The following is a 19,027-nucleotide window of genomic DNA, read 5'->3' on the forward strand; positions in this document are numbered from 1 at the left end:
TTATTTATTTTTAATTAATGTTTTACATCTTTGTAAGATATAGATATGTACATAAAAAAATATATCCTAAATTTACATAACAGGTTTTCTTCAATAGTTCACATGAAATCTTCAAAAAATGAACACAGCAATTTTAAATAGTCAACGCCAACTGTATGTTATTTCTCAACAAATCACGTAGAATTAAATCCAACTGCTGTTTCCGTGAGACAAACTTCATTGTCCGATATCGTGAAACCTCTTTTGGATATCTTTATTCTTTGTATTCGATTTGTAATATTTTCTTTGTATTCCAAAGCACAGAAAAATATAAAACACATAACTATCGCTCCAAAAACATAGAAACAATTGTCTTCTAAAACATAAACCACAATAGATGATGGAAGCATCTTTGATAAATTACGTTATAACGAAAACTCTGACATAAATACAGGTTACCGGCTAAAATATTACTTTTATTTTAATTGCGAACGATTTAAAAAATTAACACAAGTTTTCAGCTCAGGCGTCTAACATAGACAATGTCAGTGAGCTGACAAGTCTGAATGTTGTCAATGATAAAACAGATAATAAACAATTAATTTGCGCAGATAAGATAAGTAAAACCTCTTTAGATAATACGAGATTCAAATAAGGTTAGGTCTTCAAATATTTATAACTGCAATCCTTATTCAAGTGAGATTAAAGTGCATTATTACAAGCCGTATTTCGGGTTTCCTTCGCCGAAACATATGTACAGAAACATATAGTCGTCCTGGTCATTCTTGTAGAAAAAAAAACAGAGATAAAAATATATGTTTGTGTTTGTATTTTGGGAAAAAATAGAATCAAGCAGATTTTATTACAGAAAATAAACACCATTGTTATTTTCTAATATCAGTCAGCCGCGACTCCGTCTGCGCGGTTTTAAAAAATGCTTAGTAAGTAGCCTATGTGTTCGTCCAGACTATGTTTTACATTATGCCTAATTTCATCGATCCATCTATCCATACATTCAAATTCACTGTATATTATTAGTAAGATTCCGCCCCTATTCAAATTCCTTCTAGCGCTATGATTGCGTTATAGTTTTTTCAATAGATTTTGTCCTTAAAAGTTAGTATAAATGAAAACGTAATAATATATCATTGCATTAGTTTAGATAACATGCCGCAGTCTCATTTGAATGAATGCAAATCTGGATCGTAAAAGCATCGCTAAAACGTAGAGGAAATGCAAAAGAGACGTCGGGACATAGAGTGAATTAATTGAACCGATTCTCAAAGTAAATCAGACTCAGTACGCAGACTTATGAATTTATATTACTCACAGACCTGGGAATAACATATACGATTTATATTATGGTCTAGCCGTCGCCTTTGGTTACGTTGGAAGATCTTTAAATTAATTTTGTTCAATATTTCCTTACATCTGATTTTATCACTTCTTTTATTCATGCCGCAACATTTTTTTACTAAACTAGATGTGGCCCGCGACTCTTACCGCGTGGGAATAAAAAAAAATTGTAGCCTATATGACCTTCCAGGCTATGTTCTACATCTACGCCAAATTTCACCGAGATCCATACAGCCGTACTCGAGATACATACAAACATCCATCCATCCATCAATCCAAAGATTCGAATTTATAGTATTAGTTAGAAGTAAGATTGAACCTAGCATATAATATTTTAATATAAATGGGAAAGTTAAGATGGATGGATGGATAGCTCAAAGGATTATAATGAAATTTGGCATACATATAGAACATAGTCTGGAAGAACACATGCTACTTATTAAGTTTTCTTTTAACTCTGTGTAAGGAGTCGCGGGCGACAGCTACGAAACATATAAAACTAAACATGTCAAGTAACTCGTCAATAATAAATCCATCAACAGAACCCCAGTGATAAAATAAAATAAGGATATAAAATATAAATCGATCCAAACTTCATCTAACACGGAATCCCTTTAAGTCCATACAATCTTATAAGAGACAGCCATCATGAAAGCTTTCAAAAACAATTTAGGCACGACTAAAGACGCATTAAGGTGCATCAGGCCAATTATTTCCACCCCTCCTGTTTAGGGGATGAAGAATATTGTATAAGATGTTTTCAAACGTTTGCTTTTAGATTATAAAATGAAAATTGTTATAACTTTGAAATTATCTTAAAGAACAAACATTAAAAAGGTAACATAAGTGATGTGCGATTTTTAACAACTTTCATCATCTGCTCACTATGTGTCCCCACCGAGGGGCTCGGAGCCTACCCTTAGTTAAGGGTGACTAGGCCATAGTCAACCACGCTGGCCAAGTGCGGGTTGATTAACTTCACACATACCTTGGAATTACTTCTCAGATATATGCAGGTTGCATCTTGATGTTTTCCTTCGTCGTAAGAACATCGGATAAATGTACATATGTAAATCGGAAATCGAAAAACGCATTGGTAAATGGTAGGATTCGAACCCAGGACCTGCAGATTGCAAGTCAAGTGCTTGAATCCTGAGCCACCGACGCTAAACAACTTTAGTAACCCATAAATTGGATAGTCGTTACCTAAATTTTTATTTGAACATTGTTACTAATTCTATTAAGGTTGTTCACAAATTGCCTTTGTTAAAAAGGCGTAAGTCTACTCATTGTTGTATTCGCAGCCGTACGATTACGCTAGCTCGTTTATTAAAATATAACTAAAGGTACTATAGGATTGACACGTCATATAAGGACAAAAATAGAAAAAAGATTTAAAAAAATCTAATCATCACGAAAGCCGCGAAGCTTCAATATTCTGTGTATGTAATAAAAGCAGTTTTCTCTCAATAATACTTAATATTAAGTACAATGTGTCTTGTGGAGTATTTTTGATCGACGATTAATATAAGCATTGATTGAGTATAATCTAATTTATGTTTATATATAAATGTATTGATGCGTAAAAAAAACTCAATGTTTTACTAAACTTATTTACCTCATATGGTTTCGTCCAATAAGTTAAGAAAAAGGTAGAATTTGACAATAAAAGGTTTTCCTTTGTAAGCACTGTTTAAAAGTTTTTTGATTTGTCGGGGACGGTGGTGGCACAAGACGCGTCATATTTTGAAAGATCGGAAATAAGTTCACAAAGCTTCCTGACGAGGGCTTGGACATTTCAATCAATTGTTTGGTTATATTCAAACTCCAAATAGGAAAACGGTTGGAAATGTTTGAAGACATAGCGTATCGAAATTAGTTTTTTAGACATCAAAAACAAGTTATAGAAAAATGACAATAACAACTGTGGGTCTCTGAGACCGAAATTTCCGTTTAAAACGTTTTGTTTTTCAAAGATAATGAGTGGGATTACAATATGTTTTATACCGATGTTTTGGTCTCAGAAACCCACGGTATGTCATACACCCAACGAAAGTAAAGAGTGCAAAAGATAGATATTGAATGAAATTTTATCAGACAGCTGAAGAGTAACAGTGTATACCGAAAATATATCTAGACTTTTATTCATATTAAATCACGAAATAACAAACAAAAAAACATGAGTAAATCGACCAAAAAATGTGGGGAAAAAAATTGAAACAGCGCCACCTACCTTATCACCGTCGAACTTCTCGACCTGTTCATCGCTGCACCGAACTTCACGTTTCTCCCGCGAGGTGCGCCGCATAACAACCGGTGTTTGCGGCGGCGACACTAGCGCAACGCTACTCCTAGCGCTCCCTGGTGGCGACTTTATGAACTCAATCTTCCCTCCTTCCACGCAAATATTCGGCGTGAGGGGATACATGGGTGACATGGCTACATTTGTATTAGCTAAATGACTGTACATCTGATTGTCTTCTAGAGGAAGAGATTTGGGCTTTGGTTTTTTACGGTATGTAGAATCGTAAGCGAGGAATTGAGCTTTGTCTTCGGGGTGGATTTGACGCACTTTCCCGGGCGGTCGGTCAGGTGGCTCTGGAGAAACACTGCCATCGTCAGTGCCGGGACTCTCGTTTCTTTCGTTGTTCGATCCTCTGAAACAAAAAACAATTGTTATATTAGACTAAAGCTCAGCTTGTTTATAACATCGATTAAATTTTTTTGTGTAAAATTATTGGTTATTATAATTCATCTATTTATTTTTATTTTATTTCAGCCAATTAATATTACTTTACTGTATTAAATTGCAACGACATCTGACAATGCGTAGGAAAGCCTTTAAAAACAAGCTTCTATTTTAGTTTCATTAAACTGTCGGTAGATGGCGTTGGCGAAGACAATAATTAAAAAATAACGCATATTTTATATTTATTTTATAATATTACGGAACACAAACTCTTACTTCTTTTAAAAAAAAATAAAATGCTGTATTTAAAAAAATATTAAAACGGTTTTATTGAAACTTAAAAAAAAAATCTTCCACAAAAAGTGAACAAGTCTGAATCGCGCTATTGAAATTTTTCTCGTCGATCCGCATATATACGAACGGAGCGCTACGTCGATTGGAAGTGTATTCTCTAGTGTGATGCCACTGCTGTTCCTTGATCGCCCGTTCCTACGGCGCTGGTCTCAATAGTTTGTGACGTCACGCGCTCTTTGAGGCAATGCCCCTGTAAGGTGCGCCGCGGACGCTCGCCCGCGCGGCTGCGACGTACCGGCAGCGCACCTTCCTCGGGCAGCCTATGAACCTCGTTACGCGGTTTTAGTTAACACGTTAGCTTAGCTCCGGTTAAATTTGAGCACTTCCATAATGTGGCGACGAGAGTAAACGCTCGATTGCCGGTTTTTTGCTAATTTAAATTATAATTTAGGTTTTATTGCCTAACGCTTTAGTACCTATATCTTTTAAGCATTCCTTCATTGTGCATAATGCAGAATGTTATTTGCTTATAATTTTCAAACTTCAAGTAATTTTTTTACACAATTATCTTACTAATCATTTACCTATCTTTCGGTTACAATGTGTCAAGCGTAATCTATGATAATTACCTGGAGTCACAACAAAATCAACATAACTAAGCTTGAATAGGCATCCAACATTTGCATGGTAATCATTATAAAAAGACAACAACCATACACGCATGCTCGACGCGAATAGAACGACTTAATCTTACTAAGAAATAAGAACAAATCGCTATTTCAGCATAAGTTGTGTTAAGGGTTGCCAACGTCCTTAACACTGGCAGTAAAATAAGACAGCAAGTGATTGGTCAATTTTGCTTGTTTTCTTGCGGTCAACTAAAAATGAAGGATTTCCTCACTTGATCCTAAGCGGACAACAAACTCTAACCCGACAACCTGTTTCTAGAATATGCATGATGGAACCCCAAGACAGGCCGGAATCCAGAGTGGCGACAACCCTAGTTACATCTCAGCTACTGGACGATCTTAGCTGTTATCGCATTTGCTTCTAAAGAACTATGCTAGCCGATAGTGAGTTAAAACAATTTGCGATTATTTTCTCGGTATTTGTTAGGTTATAAATCCTTAATATATATAAATTTATTTTTATATTATAATGCAACAGTTTGCCTCAGTAGGACTATGATTTGATCTAATTGTTTTTGGTAGAAAGGCGACTATGACGATCTCTTTTGTCGGAGGCCAACACCTACTTTGGGTTGCTGCGCCATCAGAGTATGGAAGTATTCTTAGGGAATAGCATAGGCAGTATAACTACATGATTCTTTTAAAACAAAATACTTTATTAGGAAAAAGATTCCTGAGTACAGATTTCAGTATAAATTAAATAGCTTACTAACATACTGACTAAAGTTAATAAGCACAAGAAATACAAACATTTCAAACAGAAATAATAACATATTTCTTAACTGCGTCTTCGCTAAGGATTAAAATCTTATTTACTGCTTATTGAGCGTTTAACTCGTGTTGTTTATGATTATCTTTCTTTGTTAAAATACAGAAATAACATCTTACATGTCCTGGTCAACGTATGTTAGAGTGAGTTTACACTGACGATACAACTTTACACGACCATAGTGTCATCTTTAATGATTCTTTTTAGGAATAAATAAATAATTAGGAATGAATAAATAACAGATAACAGGGATTTTTGGACACGTATTTCGGTAGTAAGAAATAACACAACATGCACTGTTATTGGGCATGTTTTTCATATGAATAAAATTTGACTTTCACACAGCAAAAAGAGCGTCGGTGGCTCAGTGGTCAAGCACTTGACTTGCAATCTGCAGATCCTGGGTTTGAATTCCGCCATGTACCAATGTGTTAATCTATTTTCGATATACATATGTACATTTATCCGACGATCTTACGGTGAAGGAAAACATCGTGATGCAACCTGCACATATCTGAGAAGAAATTCAAAGATATGTTGAAGTCAACCAACCCGCGCTTGGCCAGGTTGACTATGGCCTAATCACCCTTAACTTAAGGTAGGCTCCGAGCCCCTCGGTGGGGACCTATATTAAGCTGATGATATACAAAGTATCAATTAGCATGTTTATCAACAAAAAAACAATGCAATTGTCTCAATAAACAAAGGATTTTATTGTATCATTGCTTAATATATGCATGTATATTTATTCGAACAAGATTACGTTAGCGACAAACATTTGTATTAAAACACGGACCCGTTACAAAGCACATTAATAAGATTTCGACAAACTAAAATAGACTCTATTTGGTTTATTATTAGAATCATAATACAAAGTGCATATTATCCGGTACATTAATTTAGTAATAAGTGTCCGATGTACAGAAAGACAGATTGACGCTTGTACAGGTTAAATCGTGCGGTAAATAAATTTTGAATTATGTACTCCTGTAAGGAGATTAATATTGTTAAGCAGTGAATTTATATGTTTTCGAATTTTGTAGAGATATAGATAATACTTGTGGTTATCCGCGATTTTGTCCACGCAGAGTTTAAAATAGTAACGTATAACATTCTCGCGTTTATTAGCTATCTTCCCGTTGGTCCCAAAATCGGTCCAGCTGTTCCGGAGATTATCCGGAACATACGCTACTTTGCAGACAGATATACAGATTGTATACGAAAGATGGTATTTTTTTCGACAAACAGACACTCTGATTTTATTTATATATTAAAGAAGAAAGAGCAAACTCTGTTGCTATTAAAGCGATAAAATTGTACCAAACAAAAAGGTCGTTTTTCAATTGTTTCCCAAAATAAATGAACAACGCATAAATATAATTCAAGCGCTTCGTTACGCAGTTATTAAATATAATTAGATAATTTGAAAACCCCTATAACTGAGAGCTCATCATCGCTTGTTTGTTTTCGTTTAGTTTTTTTTTTCTATTTCTAAATGCGTTCCAACGGGAAGGAAACATCATGCGCCAGTTCCCGTAACGTCGGAAAGATATTTAACGTTTATTCAAAAATAAACTCAAAGTTCTTTGCCATTTGATTTATTTTCGCAATGAAGAGACATTTGTTTAAAGTCACTTGATATTCGCGGTAATATTTTCGTCAACGCGTGTCACTTTTATCTCTTTTTGACAGTTTCAGTCCAACCACTAAACGTCGGGACGGGGACAAATTTATTATTAAAAAGATAAAATGTAAATTAATAAAAAAAATATAAAATAATAATCAGAAATGAGTTCATAGGGTATCATAAGCCTATTAAAATAACTAACTGTCACCTTTGTCGTAACTTGTTAAGATGAAATGTCAGATAAGAAGCTAATCGTGTTCGTGACGATTACTTTAAAGACTTTATGTCGATTTATTTCGTGTGTGTCATCTCTCTTTAGATTTGGTGGCGTTAAATAGCCAAATTAACCTTACGATCGAGTTATCTTGACTTTTTAATGTTGAAATAAATTAAAACTCACCAATATATAACCAAGACTAATAGCTAACGTGACATATATATGGTAGGTCAAAATCCTACATAACCCAGAGATATGCTACTACTAGCGAGCTCATATGTTAATTTAATTTTTAAAACATTTTTTACGAATTCAATGTCAATAGTTTAAGTGGTCTAACTACACGAGTGAAAGATAAAGTAGTCAGCGAGATCAAAGAGAGCCCAAATTGTGACGCCGACTGTCTACTTTCGATTGCTAGACGCGTGTGGAAATATTTTCTCCCAGATAGACTTCAGACTTTGTTTAGACTAGTGTAACCTAGACTTAAACTGGATAAGGCCCATTAATCATGATCTATTAAGGTATAAATAATATTCTAGCGAATATCTGGTTAAAATTTACAAGCGCTACGTACGTAAGAAGTGGATTGGTTATTATTTTTAAAAAGTCGATCTGTAACATAAATTATTATAAGAATTCCCTAACTTTTGCTTCAATGTTGTAGTTGACCACCTTTTTTATTAGCATGCAGCTCTGACGTCATGAAACTCAGGTCACATGTTATCGTCGACGAGTAAACTCTATCTCTAAGTTGTTCGAAAACACTTAAATTAAATCTGAAATTTACCGTGAGACGATAAGATAATAAGCACAATCGCAGGTCGAGACATACCGCCTCGTGTAATGGAAATGCCGTGTATAAGGTATCATAAATATTGTTTAGCAATTGCGGAATAGACAGATCTCTGAACCCGAGACCTTTCAGTTTCGACACAGTCTTTCAACGCGAACATTTTCATTACGTATAAACGTCTGATTTATGAATATAAATTTAATAGTAATTTGAATATCTTAAGATTTCTCGAAGCAAATCTATCAAGCTTCGTAATGAAACGATTAAATCAATCTGAAGCTATTTTACAAAGACTAAATGAAGTCAGTAACAAAAATATAAAATTATAAAAGACAGTCGTGTTAATTACACTATTTATAACTCAAAAACGGGTCTACCGATGTTGTTGAAAATTGGTCAGGAGGTAGCTTAGTGGCAGGAGACGGGCATAGGATACTATTTATTCATTTTTATTCCTTGAAGAGCTGCTTTTTATTTAACTAACTAATATTATAAATGACAATGTTCAGATGGATGTGATGTGGATGGATTGGTGGGTGGACTACACTAATTAAGTTTTTCTTACATATATCCACGCGGACGGAGTCGCGGGCGACAGCTAGTAATATTATTAAACCAGACTGCTCATAATATTGTAAAATCTGAACTAAAAGGAGGCTGACACATTTTGCTATCTAAATATAGACTAATTATAGTATAAAGTTAGTGCACACTATACTCTCAGTAGCCTAACGATAACGACATAATGGCACTGATAATGGTTGGATCCGTGTATGCCTGCCCTAACTGGTCCTGCTTTAGTAAACTCGTATCACGACATGAAGCTCCCTAGTGTTTACATTGTGACAGGTTAATCGCACATTAAAATTCTGAGCTACTTTTATATTGTGAACTTAGTCATTGCATAATCTGACGAGTTAGTAAACTTAATTAAATAATTTGCAATTGAACAGTTCTTGACTATATATGTTATTGAGTTGCGAATTGCTTGCGTTTTACATACAGATGAATTAAAGTGCTTTTTGGCACGTAATGGAAAATGTACTATATTTGTCTATCTGTCTTTCTTGTCGAAATCAATTTTCTATTTCACGTCAGCAGATTCAGCAGTGATGGAGTCACGATATTTCAATAATAGACTTCGTCTGTTAGTGCCGGGTAAGGTTATTTCCGTGGCCCTAACAGTACACATCTCGAATGACCACTATGTCGCAAGCTACGTGTTACGAACAAAAAGCGTGACGAAATAATACGTGATCAAATATATAAATTTTGTAACCCTCAAAACGTTATGATCTTGAACAGATTCATAAGTTCAAAGTTTACTTATATCTTTCTGTTCTCTTTAAATGTTTTTCACAATTTAAAGAGTCTGATTCCTCAAAGTGTAATACAAACTTCAGGTTATTAAACTGAAGTTGCTAAGACAGGACTGCATTCTAACTGGGAATTTCCACTAGAGAAACATCTGGACAAAATCATAATAGAAGAATTAGAACGCAATAGAGAAATGACAATATCTTTTAATATAAATATTTTTGCAATGAAAACAAACAATTGAAAATCGATATTTGCCAAAGCTTAGTCATCTTTAGTGCCAGTTCCTATGTAGAATCTATCTTCAAGATTGAAGGCAAGAGACGCGCTGGAAGACGAAGACGACATAAAGACGGGGATTAGATCAGTGGAGGAATTGGTTCGCATTGCACTTGACAGGAATAAATATTCCACGTTAGCGGCCAATTTTTGAAGACTGGCCACTGTAAGAAGAATATAGAATCTACATCATAATGAAACGGAACTCAAACGAGCAGCTTGTTCCAATCGCCGTGCAATATGAACATTAGTCATTGATAAACAGTTATTTGAAGCGACATTGACAGTAACAACCGACATAAACGCACTGTCAGGTTTGAATGCATACCGACAGACTAAATATAAAGTGAGCCGACCGTGATTCATACGATATAGGTTATTCTATTTTCAGTAATGCCTAAACCTACACAGATTCCTACTGGAAATCTAGATGTATAGTAGAATCTATAATCAAGAGCAGATACGTCATATTTCTCTCTAAATTAAAAAAAATTATTTGTATATTTTTTATAACTTTCTTTACGATACAATGACTTTAAGTTCTAAAGCAATTTCACGGTCCAACTTGATCCCGATTTACCTCAAAAAAGAGAATAAACCTTCAAAAATCATAATTATGACATTTATTCTATTTAAATTACATATAATAAATATTTACATAATTAACACGAATGCTGCTCTGACATCAAATAATCTCTTCCACCACAAAAAAGTTAGTAACGAAAAATAAAAATATGTGCAATGATTAATTATTTAAGATTCTTATTGAACATGGTTTTCTACGTCTTAATTATAATTCCTAATTAAGTACGATAATTATTGTTTATGAGTTGTTTGTTTATTAAAAGATACGTCTGCGCCCCTGCGGCTGTAGAAACAGGAGTTGCGCCGGAAACGAACCCGCGATTAGTCGCCGGTAAAAATAATTTAGCAGGGAATTGATGTACTGCGACACGTAAATTTGATACTTGAATATTAATTTTTAATCGATACACAAAGACTATTAAGGGAACTTGCGACTAAGTTACTTTTGCTTTTAATACAAATTACTTAGAAATTGTTGATTTTCAAAGACAATAAATTAAAATATTAAGTACTTCGCTGAGTTACGGAAAGCCATAAAATTTTGGTTCTCGAATAGTTCCTCAAAATTCAGCATAACAGCTAAATCTAATTTATATTTTGTTATGTATAGATTACATTATGTACAATACGGTTGCCTACCGTTTATTACCTATACATATATCTTCAAAGACGTAATACCATATTTCATAGTATCAAAACCGCAAAGTCCCGCTAATGCTTCCGCGCCATGGCAACCGCAAGTGTCTATGAGAGGCAACGCAACGGTAGTGGTGTAACCATGCGGCTCGACACACTCGAGACCTTCCCGGTTGTAAAGGAGCTCAGGATAATCTTATGCACGTGGAGAACATGCTTCAAGAATTTATGTCACAGATTGAAATATGAAGATAAAATTTACACCGCGTATTATGAAGGAGATTTTTGCAAAGGGTTACTGAAGACGTGCAGTAGGGACCTACAGTTTTCTATCGCCATAACCAATTTGTCGTTTTCTATATATATTTAGTTAATTATTAGGTATTTTAAATCATTAGGACCTTAAAATATTATAAAGAGTGTAAATCATTTAATGAACAAATCCATTGACTATATGTGATTTTCCAATTTTTTCCAAAATGTCCGACCAAAAGCTCAATACATGGCTACATTGTCTTACAGCTAATTGCGCCCGCGCAGAGTAATGCAGTTCACTGATCTTAAGTACGGCCACGCTGCCCTCTTATTGATTACTGTGTATATAAATATAATTATTTAATTGATTGCTCTATTTTCTATAATTGCTTATTACTCTGTGCTTACAGATGTCCATTTATAACAAAGAAATATACTTGTAGTGTAATAAAATTTGATTCCCTAAGTATAAGAATGAATCTTACTAATCTTACATAATATTATAAATGCGAATGTTTGGATGGATGGATGTTTGAAGGTATCTCGAGAACGGTTGCATGGATCTCCCTGAAATTTGGCATAGATGTAGAACATAGTCTGGAACAACACATATGTACTAGGAGGACATGAAAACTTTTATGATATGTGAATTAAACTTTGAATCTACGCATCAGAGGGACTGACTCAAATCAAACGTAACACATAAGTGAAATACGTTTATTTATATACTTAAAACAATTCAAAATCACCATAAAAATAAAATAAAAGACTTATGATCTGATTGGAATTAAAAAATAAAAAAAGCTTAATAAATTCACTATCTCCAACGATCGGTGCAATGTCCTGACCTTTGTATAAATCAAAAAAACAGATATCAGATAAGCGTCGTGAGTCAAATACATTACCCGAACACCCCGAGGTGCAAAAATGCGGAAAAACAGGCGGCTGTGGGTTCGATTAAGACCACCGCTCGACTCGTGACCTACGCAAGTTACCCTATATGGCCAGGAGGCGTGAGCAACGCGTCAAATTGACGGCCAAGATCAATTGGCCAGAACTACCACTTTAAAAATAAATCAAGTTTTATTGGTACATTTTTTTAATGCAAAATAATATAGGGGTAAAATAAAGGTAAGAGTGTAATGAGAATAAAGGTAAGAGAGAGAATTTAATTACAGTAAACTATTTTTAAATTCGTTGTGGCATTTTTAATATTTTGAATTTTGATTTTTAATATCATATTGTGATGCAACCTGTATAATATATCTTCGAAAACATTTAAAGATATGTGTTAAGTCAAAAAACCGCACTGTCCTAGCGTGGTTAATTAGAGCCTACCAACTAACTTAGTCTAGACTCCGAGCCTCGAATGCTGATGATGATGTTTTTAATGCAATTATTTTTAATTATCTCTTCTGTTCTTTAATTTTTTATTTGTCACTTCTACAATCTTACTTATCTATGTTAAAGCTAACAGTCACGCGGTCTGGCTCGTTACGTTCGAATCCTGCTTATCCCTTGCTAGCGTATTCCAAGCAGGTATGTTTAGAAAGTGATACTATAGCTTAACACTTTAACTTTGTAATGATTATGTTAAGATTTGACGTTGAAAGCTTTAAAGTAAACAAAGAAAGAAAATGTATAAGGAAACAGCTGATAGCTATGTAACAATTATGGGGAATCGTGATAGAGATAAAAAATGAAAAAGTATATTAAAAAGAAAATAGTAAAAAAAAAAGAAGAACCATCTTGTATTTTGTCTTCAAATAGAGCATGCCTAGATAAAGAAATAAAACGTCGAATAGTCGAAATAAAACGTTAGAAGTACACTCTCGTAAATCTACAGATCCGTGACTAAGCAATTGTTCTGGGAATCGGAGACGCAAATAGTTGGTCTCGGAGAACGGCTATCTCTTATAAGAATTGCCTGATGAGGGCTTAGCAGAACTGACAATCATCGGAAATTGGATTAGAATGATGCCTTAGCGATCCGAAAATGCTTCCTCTCAGCAATTGAGACGTGAACTTATAACAAAAATAACTAGAACTTTAGTGTCGACTTAAGAATAGAGTAACCAATCAACTCCTAAAACTATCTGTCGGCTAAAATATACGAATTAAAGCATTCTATAAATAAACTAAGCAAAATTTGAACTAAATTATAATAATAATTTTAAGTGCATTTTTCTTTAAATTAGAACAAATTAAATTGGAAAAGGGCTTTCAACTTAACGTAGTGTTATTACTTTAAATACGTAATTAGTAAATACTAAACCGTTGTAAAATAATTATACTTACTAAATCATTATCTAGGCAAAGTAAAACTAACTTAACGGTGTCTTCTACGATAAGGGAGTATAGGGTGACCATACCTAAGTAATTTAAGGGTATATTTTCAAACAGGATTTGAACTTACTTTATGTTTAACTTGAAAAGCAAATTATATCTACAATTAAGGCCTAAAATAAAAAAAAATAATAACTGTGTTTAATTTTAAAAAACATAAAAGAAAGATTTTAATAAAGTTGCCACTCGAATAAAATAATTTATTTGCGCACAATATTGTTAATCAAAGATTACATAATATTATCCTGTTTCTACAACAAAAATGAATGGTCGTACTTGTGGTCTAATTAAATATGTGGAAATGTCTTTACAACTTCCCGGAGAAGGTATCATAACGGGATATTGAAACAATCGTGTCATTGACTTAATCCGCCCCTGTCAGCGAATCTCTTTGTCTTCACCGCAACTTCCTTTGTTGTAGCCGACCTTAATAAGTTTGCGGTTTTCGTTAAATTGACAGCTGTGGAATAAATATACCGGATATACAGTCTTTTAAATAAATAGCAACACAAGTCAACAAACGCTTTCAAGATTTTTTTTAACTATAGAATTTCATGTTGCTATTTTTTACTATGACACAATAAAGAGTAAGTCTCACGTCAGATGAATTCTATCGTATTTATATTTAGTCGTTTTCTTCTTTTAAAAATGAGTTGCCAGCATGTACAGAGTTAAGAAAATTGGATTAATTTGGTTATGAATACGGCCCTGTCTCACTCATCAGAATGTCAAAGCCAAACGAAGAAAATAGTAGTAGAAAATTCTTGTTGCCTTTGACCTGTTTTCAGTAATGTTCTAACTCTGGAAGCTTACTTCTTATATTTATTATCTTCATTATACCGTTCTCATCTCGCCTTAATATTTATTAATGAGACCTTTTCCCTGTATAAATTAAGTTCATTACTTCGTCCACTTAGCCGCGCTTGTATAATATTACGACCTGTTAATGCAAAGTTGATAAAATTTAAAAGGTTTTTATTACATATTTATGAAATGTTATGTATAATTAAAGACGATGTATTATTCATAATTATGTTCACTGTCCTACGTTGTTCCAAATAACGTTGTAGCATCTTAACTTCTATGTTTTCACAATTATTTCGTACTATTCAAATTTGACCAGCGGTTACATTATGCAACCTGCGCGAATGAATGCAAAAAGCGCTCAAAATACCTATTAAAATTCTACAGTAATAAAAAAACAAATTCTGTTAAATACGTCAAAAGCCGAGCAAAAGTTATCACGGAATCATCATCAACCTGCCCTTATCCCTACTCTTCCATACATCTCTATCAGCCGTCATTTCCGAATCAATCCCCTTCCTACGCATATCCTATTTCACACAGTCATTCCATACTTTTTTTGGTCTTCCTCTACCCTTTTAGCCATTCACATTCAATCTCATTACTTTTTTGCTTATATCATCATCATCCCTCTGCATAACATGTTCAAACCGCGCTAATCTTTTACTCCTCAATTTCTCACTGGCGCTACTTTCAAACTTACTCTAATATATACATTTCTAACTTTATCTTTCCTAATCTATCTGTTTTAAAGTTATCACGGAATCATTTTCCCTCAAACATGTCACTTTTAATTACAACACCCAATGCTAAGGAAATTAATTTCTAAATAGGCTTAGTATGCGTCATGTAACGGTATTTGTAATCCGATACCCCGGTGTCGAATCCCGGAACCGACCGCAACACCTGTCCGTAACTTCGCTCCAAATGTTCACAGGCCATACGGTAGACATACATATATTCTACGGTGAGAACTTTACGCTACACTGACTCCTGTAGTTTTATTATATACTAGCTGTCGCCCGCGACGCCGTCCGCAGAATTAAAAAAAGTAACCTATATGTTCTTCCAGACTATTTTTTACATCTATGGCAAATTTTATCGAGATATAAGCAGCCGGTCTGGTACTTTGTAACAAACATCCATTCATCCATCCAAATATTCGCATTTATAATATTAGTAACATTTTCTTAATTCACTAATAATTTGCCTAGGAAAATTTTAAGCTTTAGACAAATTAGATGTCGGACTTTCTCATTTTTAATTAATTCGTTCGTTTGGCGACCCTTAATCTAACTAACCTCTTTACAAAAACTTTATATTTACAAAATCACTGTAACCGGGAATTAGCAACAATGACTTTTCACGACATTTTCATTACTGTAATTTATTATTGACCTTAACCCTTTAAGTATAAACTGTGCACGTGAAGTCGCAAACTAGATTACTTGCCAACAAGGGCCTATTAAGTTATTTAAACTTACTAAACTATTTTTAAACCGATTAACTTACAAACGGATAGAAAATACGACAATAATATATGAAAAACACTTACGGACGTTATCCGATAGTTATTGACTTAGGCGTTAAGTTTATTACTGGGTATACAAAATAATTTATGTATAATAATGACCCAATCAGGTTCACATGTTATTTGAACGTATCATCATCAGTTCACTATAAGTCCCCACCGAGGTGCTCGGAGCCTACCCTAAGTTAAGGGTGATTAGGTCTTAGTCAACCACGCTGGCCAAGTGCGGGTTAGTTGACTTCATATATATCTTTGAATTTCTTCTCAGATATGTGCAGATTGCATCACGATGTTTTCCTTCACCGTAAGAACGTCGGATAAATGTACATATGTAAATCGGAAATCGAAAAATACATTGGTACATTGCGGGGTTCGAACCCAGGACCTGCAGATTGCAAGTCAAGTGCTTGACCCCTGAGCCACTGACGCTCATTTAAATGTACGAGTATATATAATAGATATAAATTACAGAAAATATATAAAACAGAAATATGCATTTGCATATTGATTGTGAAATGCCGTGGCTGAACTCAATAAAAAAGCTTATTCTATGGTTATTTAAACAATAATTTAGGACCCATCTCAAGTATTGAATATTGATTTCGGTGGTCAATTGTTAAGGTCTTGGGTCATTCGGTATTGTTAGTTTGAATGCCAATTGTCTTTGTATTGTTTATCTTTTCAATCTCTTGTCATAATCAAACATCGACCCTTTGTGTGAGACCTGAGATTGTCAAACTTTTTACTGGTAGACCCCTTTTAAAAATCCACTAGATTTTTGCGAATTCCCTCCTGTTACATTTCTTCTACAACTAGTATATCCTCAATTTTTCTCTCCATAATGCACCATTCGTTGAGTCTTCTGTGGGTCCTTCAACTTTGGGAACCACTGATTTAAGTGAATACAAGATGCAATCAATCGCCCTTTCAACCTTATAGAGACGATAAAAATAACATTAAGTCGCGTCGCATATTTTATCCTCACATTCAGGAATAAAGATAAAAACCACTGGAGGGTTAGAAATGCTCGCATAAATTCGTTGTGCGGCAACTTTTTACGATTGGATCATTCAAACTTTGTATACTTGAAAGTGTTTTGAAATTGCAAATAACGAAGTTGTTTCCTTTTAAGTTTATTTTATTGTAAATTCTATGATTTTTTTCCACAATGGACATCGACACATTTGATATATACGGTTACTGTCAACCTTTATAGAATAGCTGTCACCCGAGACTTCGAATTCGAGAATTGAAAAAAAAGAAAAAATCTACTCAGCCAGTACGGTCAAAATCGGTCCAACCGTTTTAGATTAACAGAAAGAACGCGGACTTGTGGACACACAAAAAAAATGGTTTTTCGTTGTCAGAAATGCAAATAAATTATAATGTATAGATTAGAAATAAAAATCTTAGTATAAAACAATGGTACTAGAATCTTCTCATACGATGTGTTTGAGAACGCTAAAGCCATTTGCGAAATTAGGTCGATGTGGATCAATGAAAAGCTCAGTTTAAAAACTAAGAGTATAAAAATTGGCACATCGCCAGAACTGCGTTGCATAATGAAGTGATCTACGAACAAAAACAGACGTCAGCGTTATGACACCAACTGGAAAAAAAATCAAATTAAAAAAAATCGTACTAATATTATGTAAATGAAAATGTTTGGATGTATGGATGGATGTTTGTATCTCCGGAAGCACTGCATGGATCTCTGGAAGAACACGGAGGCTACCCATTAAGTTTGTTTCAAAGTCCGCGCTGACGGAGTCGCAGGCAACAGATAGTCTATAAATAAAACAAATAAAATTACTAGAAGTGAATAAAATAATGAAAATATTTTTTAACGACGCAAATGAAGACACCAACATGCCCTTATCTTCGTTTGGTCCAAACTGACGCACAGTCTGCCCTAGACGTATGACGTCACATCGCTTGAAGGAAAGGGTATGTCCGCGCATGCGCTATGACGTCATATAAATTTCTCCTAAGTTTACAATCGAGGACTTTTATTACCTACCCATTTCGGTAAATGTCATTTGACTTTTGCTCACAATGCAAATCAGTCGAAAATTCGTCATAACAATATATATACGTACTTATAGCTTTAATAGGGGCAGTTTGCTGTATGATATTCGTTTTAAAGTGGGTAGCGAATTAAATTCTTTGCCTATAAAAATTTACAAACTGGTTTTAATAGCGCATGCGCTAGCTATGTGACTGCTCGTCATGGAGTCAATTCACTTTCCACTTAGAAATTATGTAATCTTAAATCAAATATGGTTTTCATTAAATTTTTAATTAGAAAAACTCATCAATGTGTCATAAAAATATTAACTTAATAAATATTGAACGTTTAAAATATATCATCATCATCATCATCATCATCAGCCTATACTAGTCCACTGCTGGACATAGGCCTCTCCCATGGCACGCCACTGAACACGATCCTCGGCCACTCATCCAGCTCTCGCCAGTTCTCTTAAAATATATGGTGAAGGAAAAATAATAACAAACATAACTAACTACCTCATTCCGTAAAATCTTTCAAGTGAACCTCAATTCATAATGCTGTTACTCGACACCTTGTATCTGATAAAGAAATTTAATGTTAAATTAAAGTACAATATTATAACTGGCCGCATACAATTGACTATATTAAAGAAAAAAAAACTGTTGGCGCCAAAAAAAGAAACATGGCCGTGATTTTATCGCTCATTCGGCATTTTGGTTCCGTGCAATATTTTTATTGGATCGTGAATCGCCTTCGTGCGGAGATGTCGATTCGTTTTATATTAAAGAAATAAATAAAATATATGCAGCTAAAGAAATGATAAACATTTTTGATTTGTGCGACG

The 19,027-nt window shown here is 34.2% G+C and overlaps 1 protein-coding gene across 1 annotated transcript in view; it reads right to left on the reverse strand.

Moving 5' to 3' along the window:
• LOC106128388 (uncharacterized) overlaps positions 1–19,027 on the reverse strand; it is a 241,357-nt gene that overhangs the window by 172,748 nt on the left and 49,582 nt on the right. Inside the window, exon 2 of the mRNA XM_013326757.1 lies at positions 3,569–3,992. Within this exon, the coding sequence (XP_013182211.1) occupies positions 3,569–3,992 (424 nt within the window). The remainder of the gene's footprint in view (positions 1–3,568; positions 3,993–19,027) is intronic.

Source organism: Papilio xuthus, unplaced genomic scaffold (genome assembly GCF_000836235.2).
Source record: "Papilio xuthus unplaced genomic scaffold, Pxut_1.1 DF828780.1, whole genome shotgun sequence".
In the NCBI taxonomy this organism is placed as follows: Eukaryota; Metazoa; Arthropoda; class Insecta; order Lepidoptera; family Papilionidae; genus Papilio; species Papilio xuthus.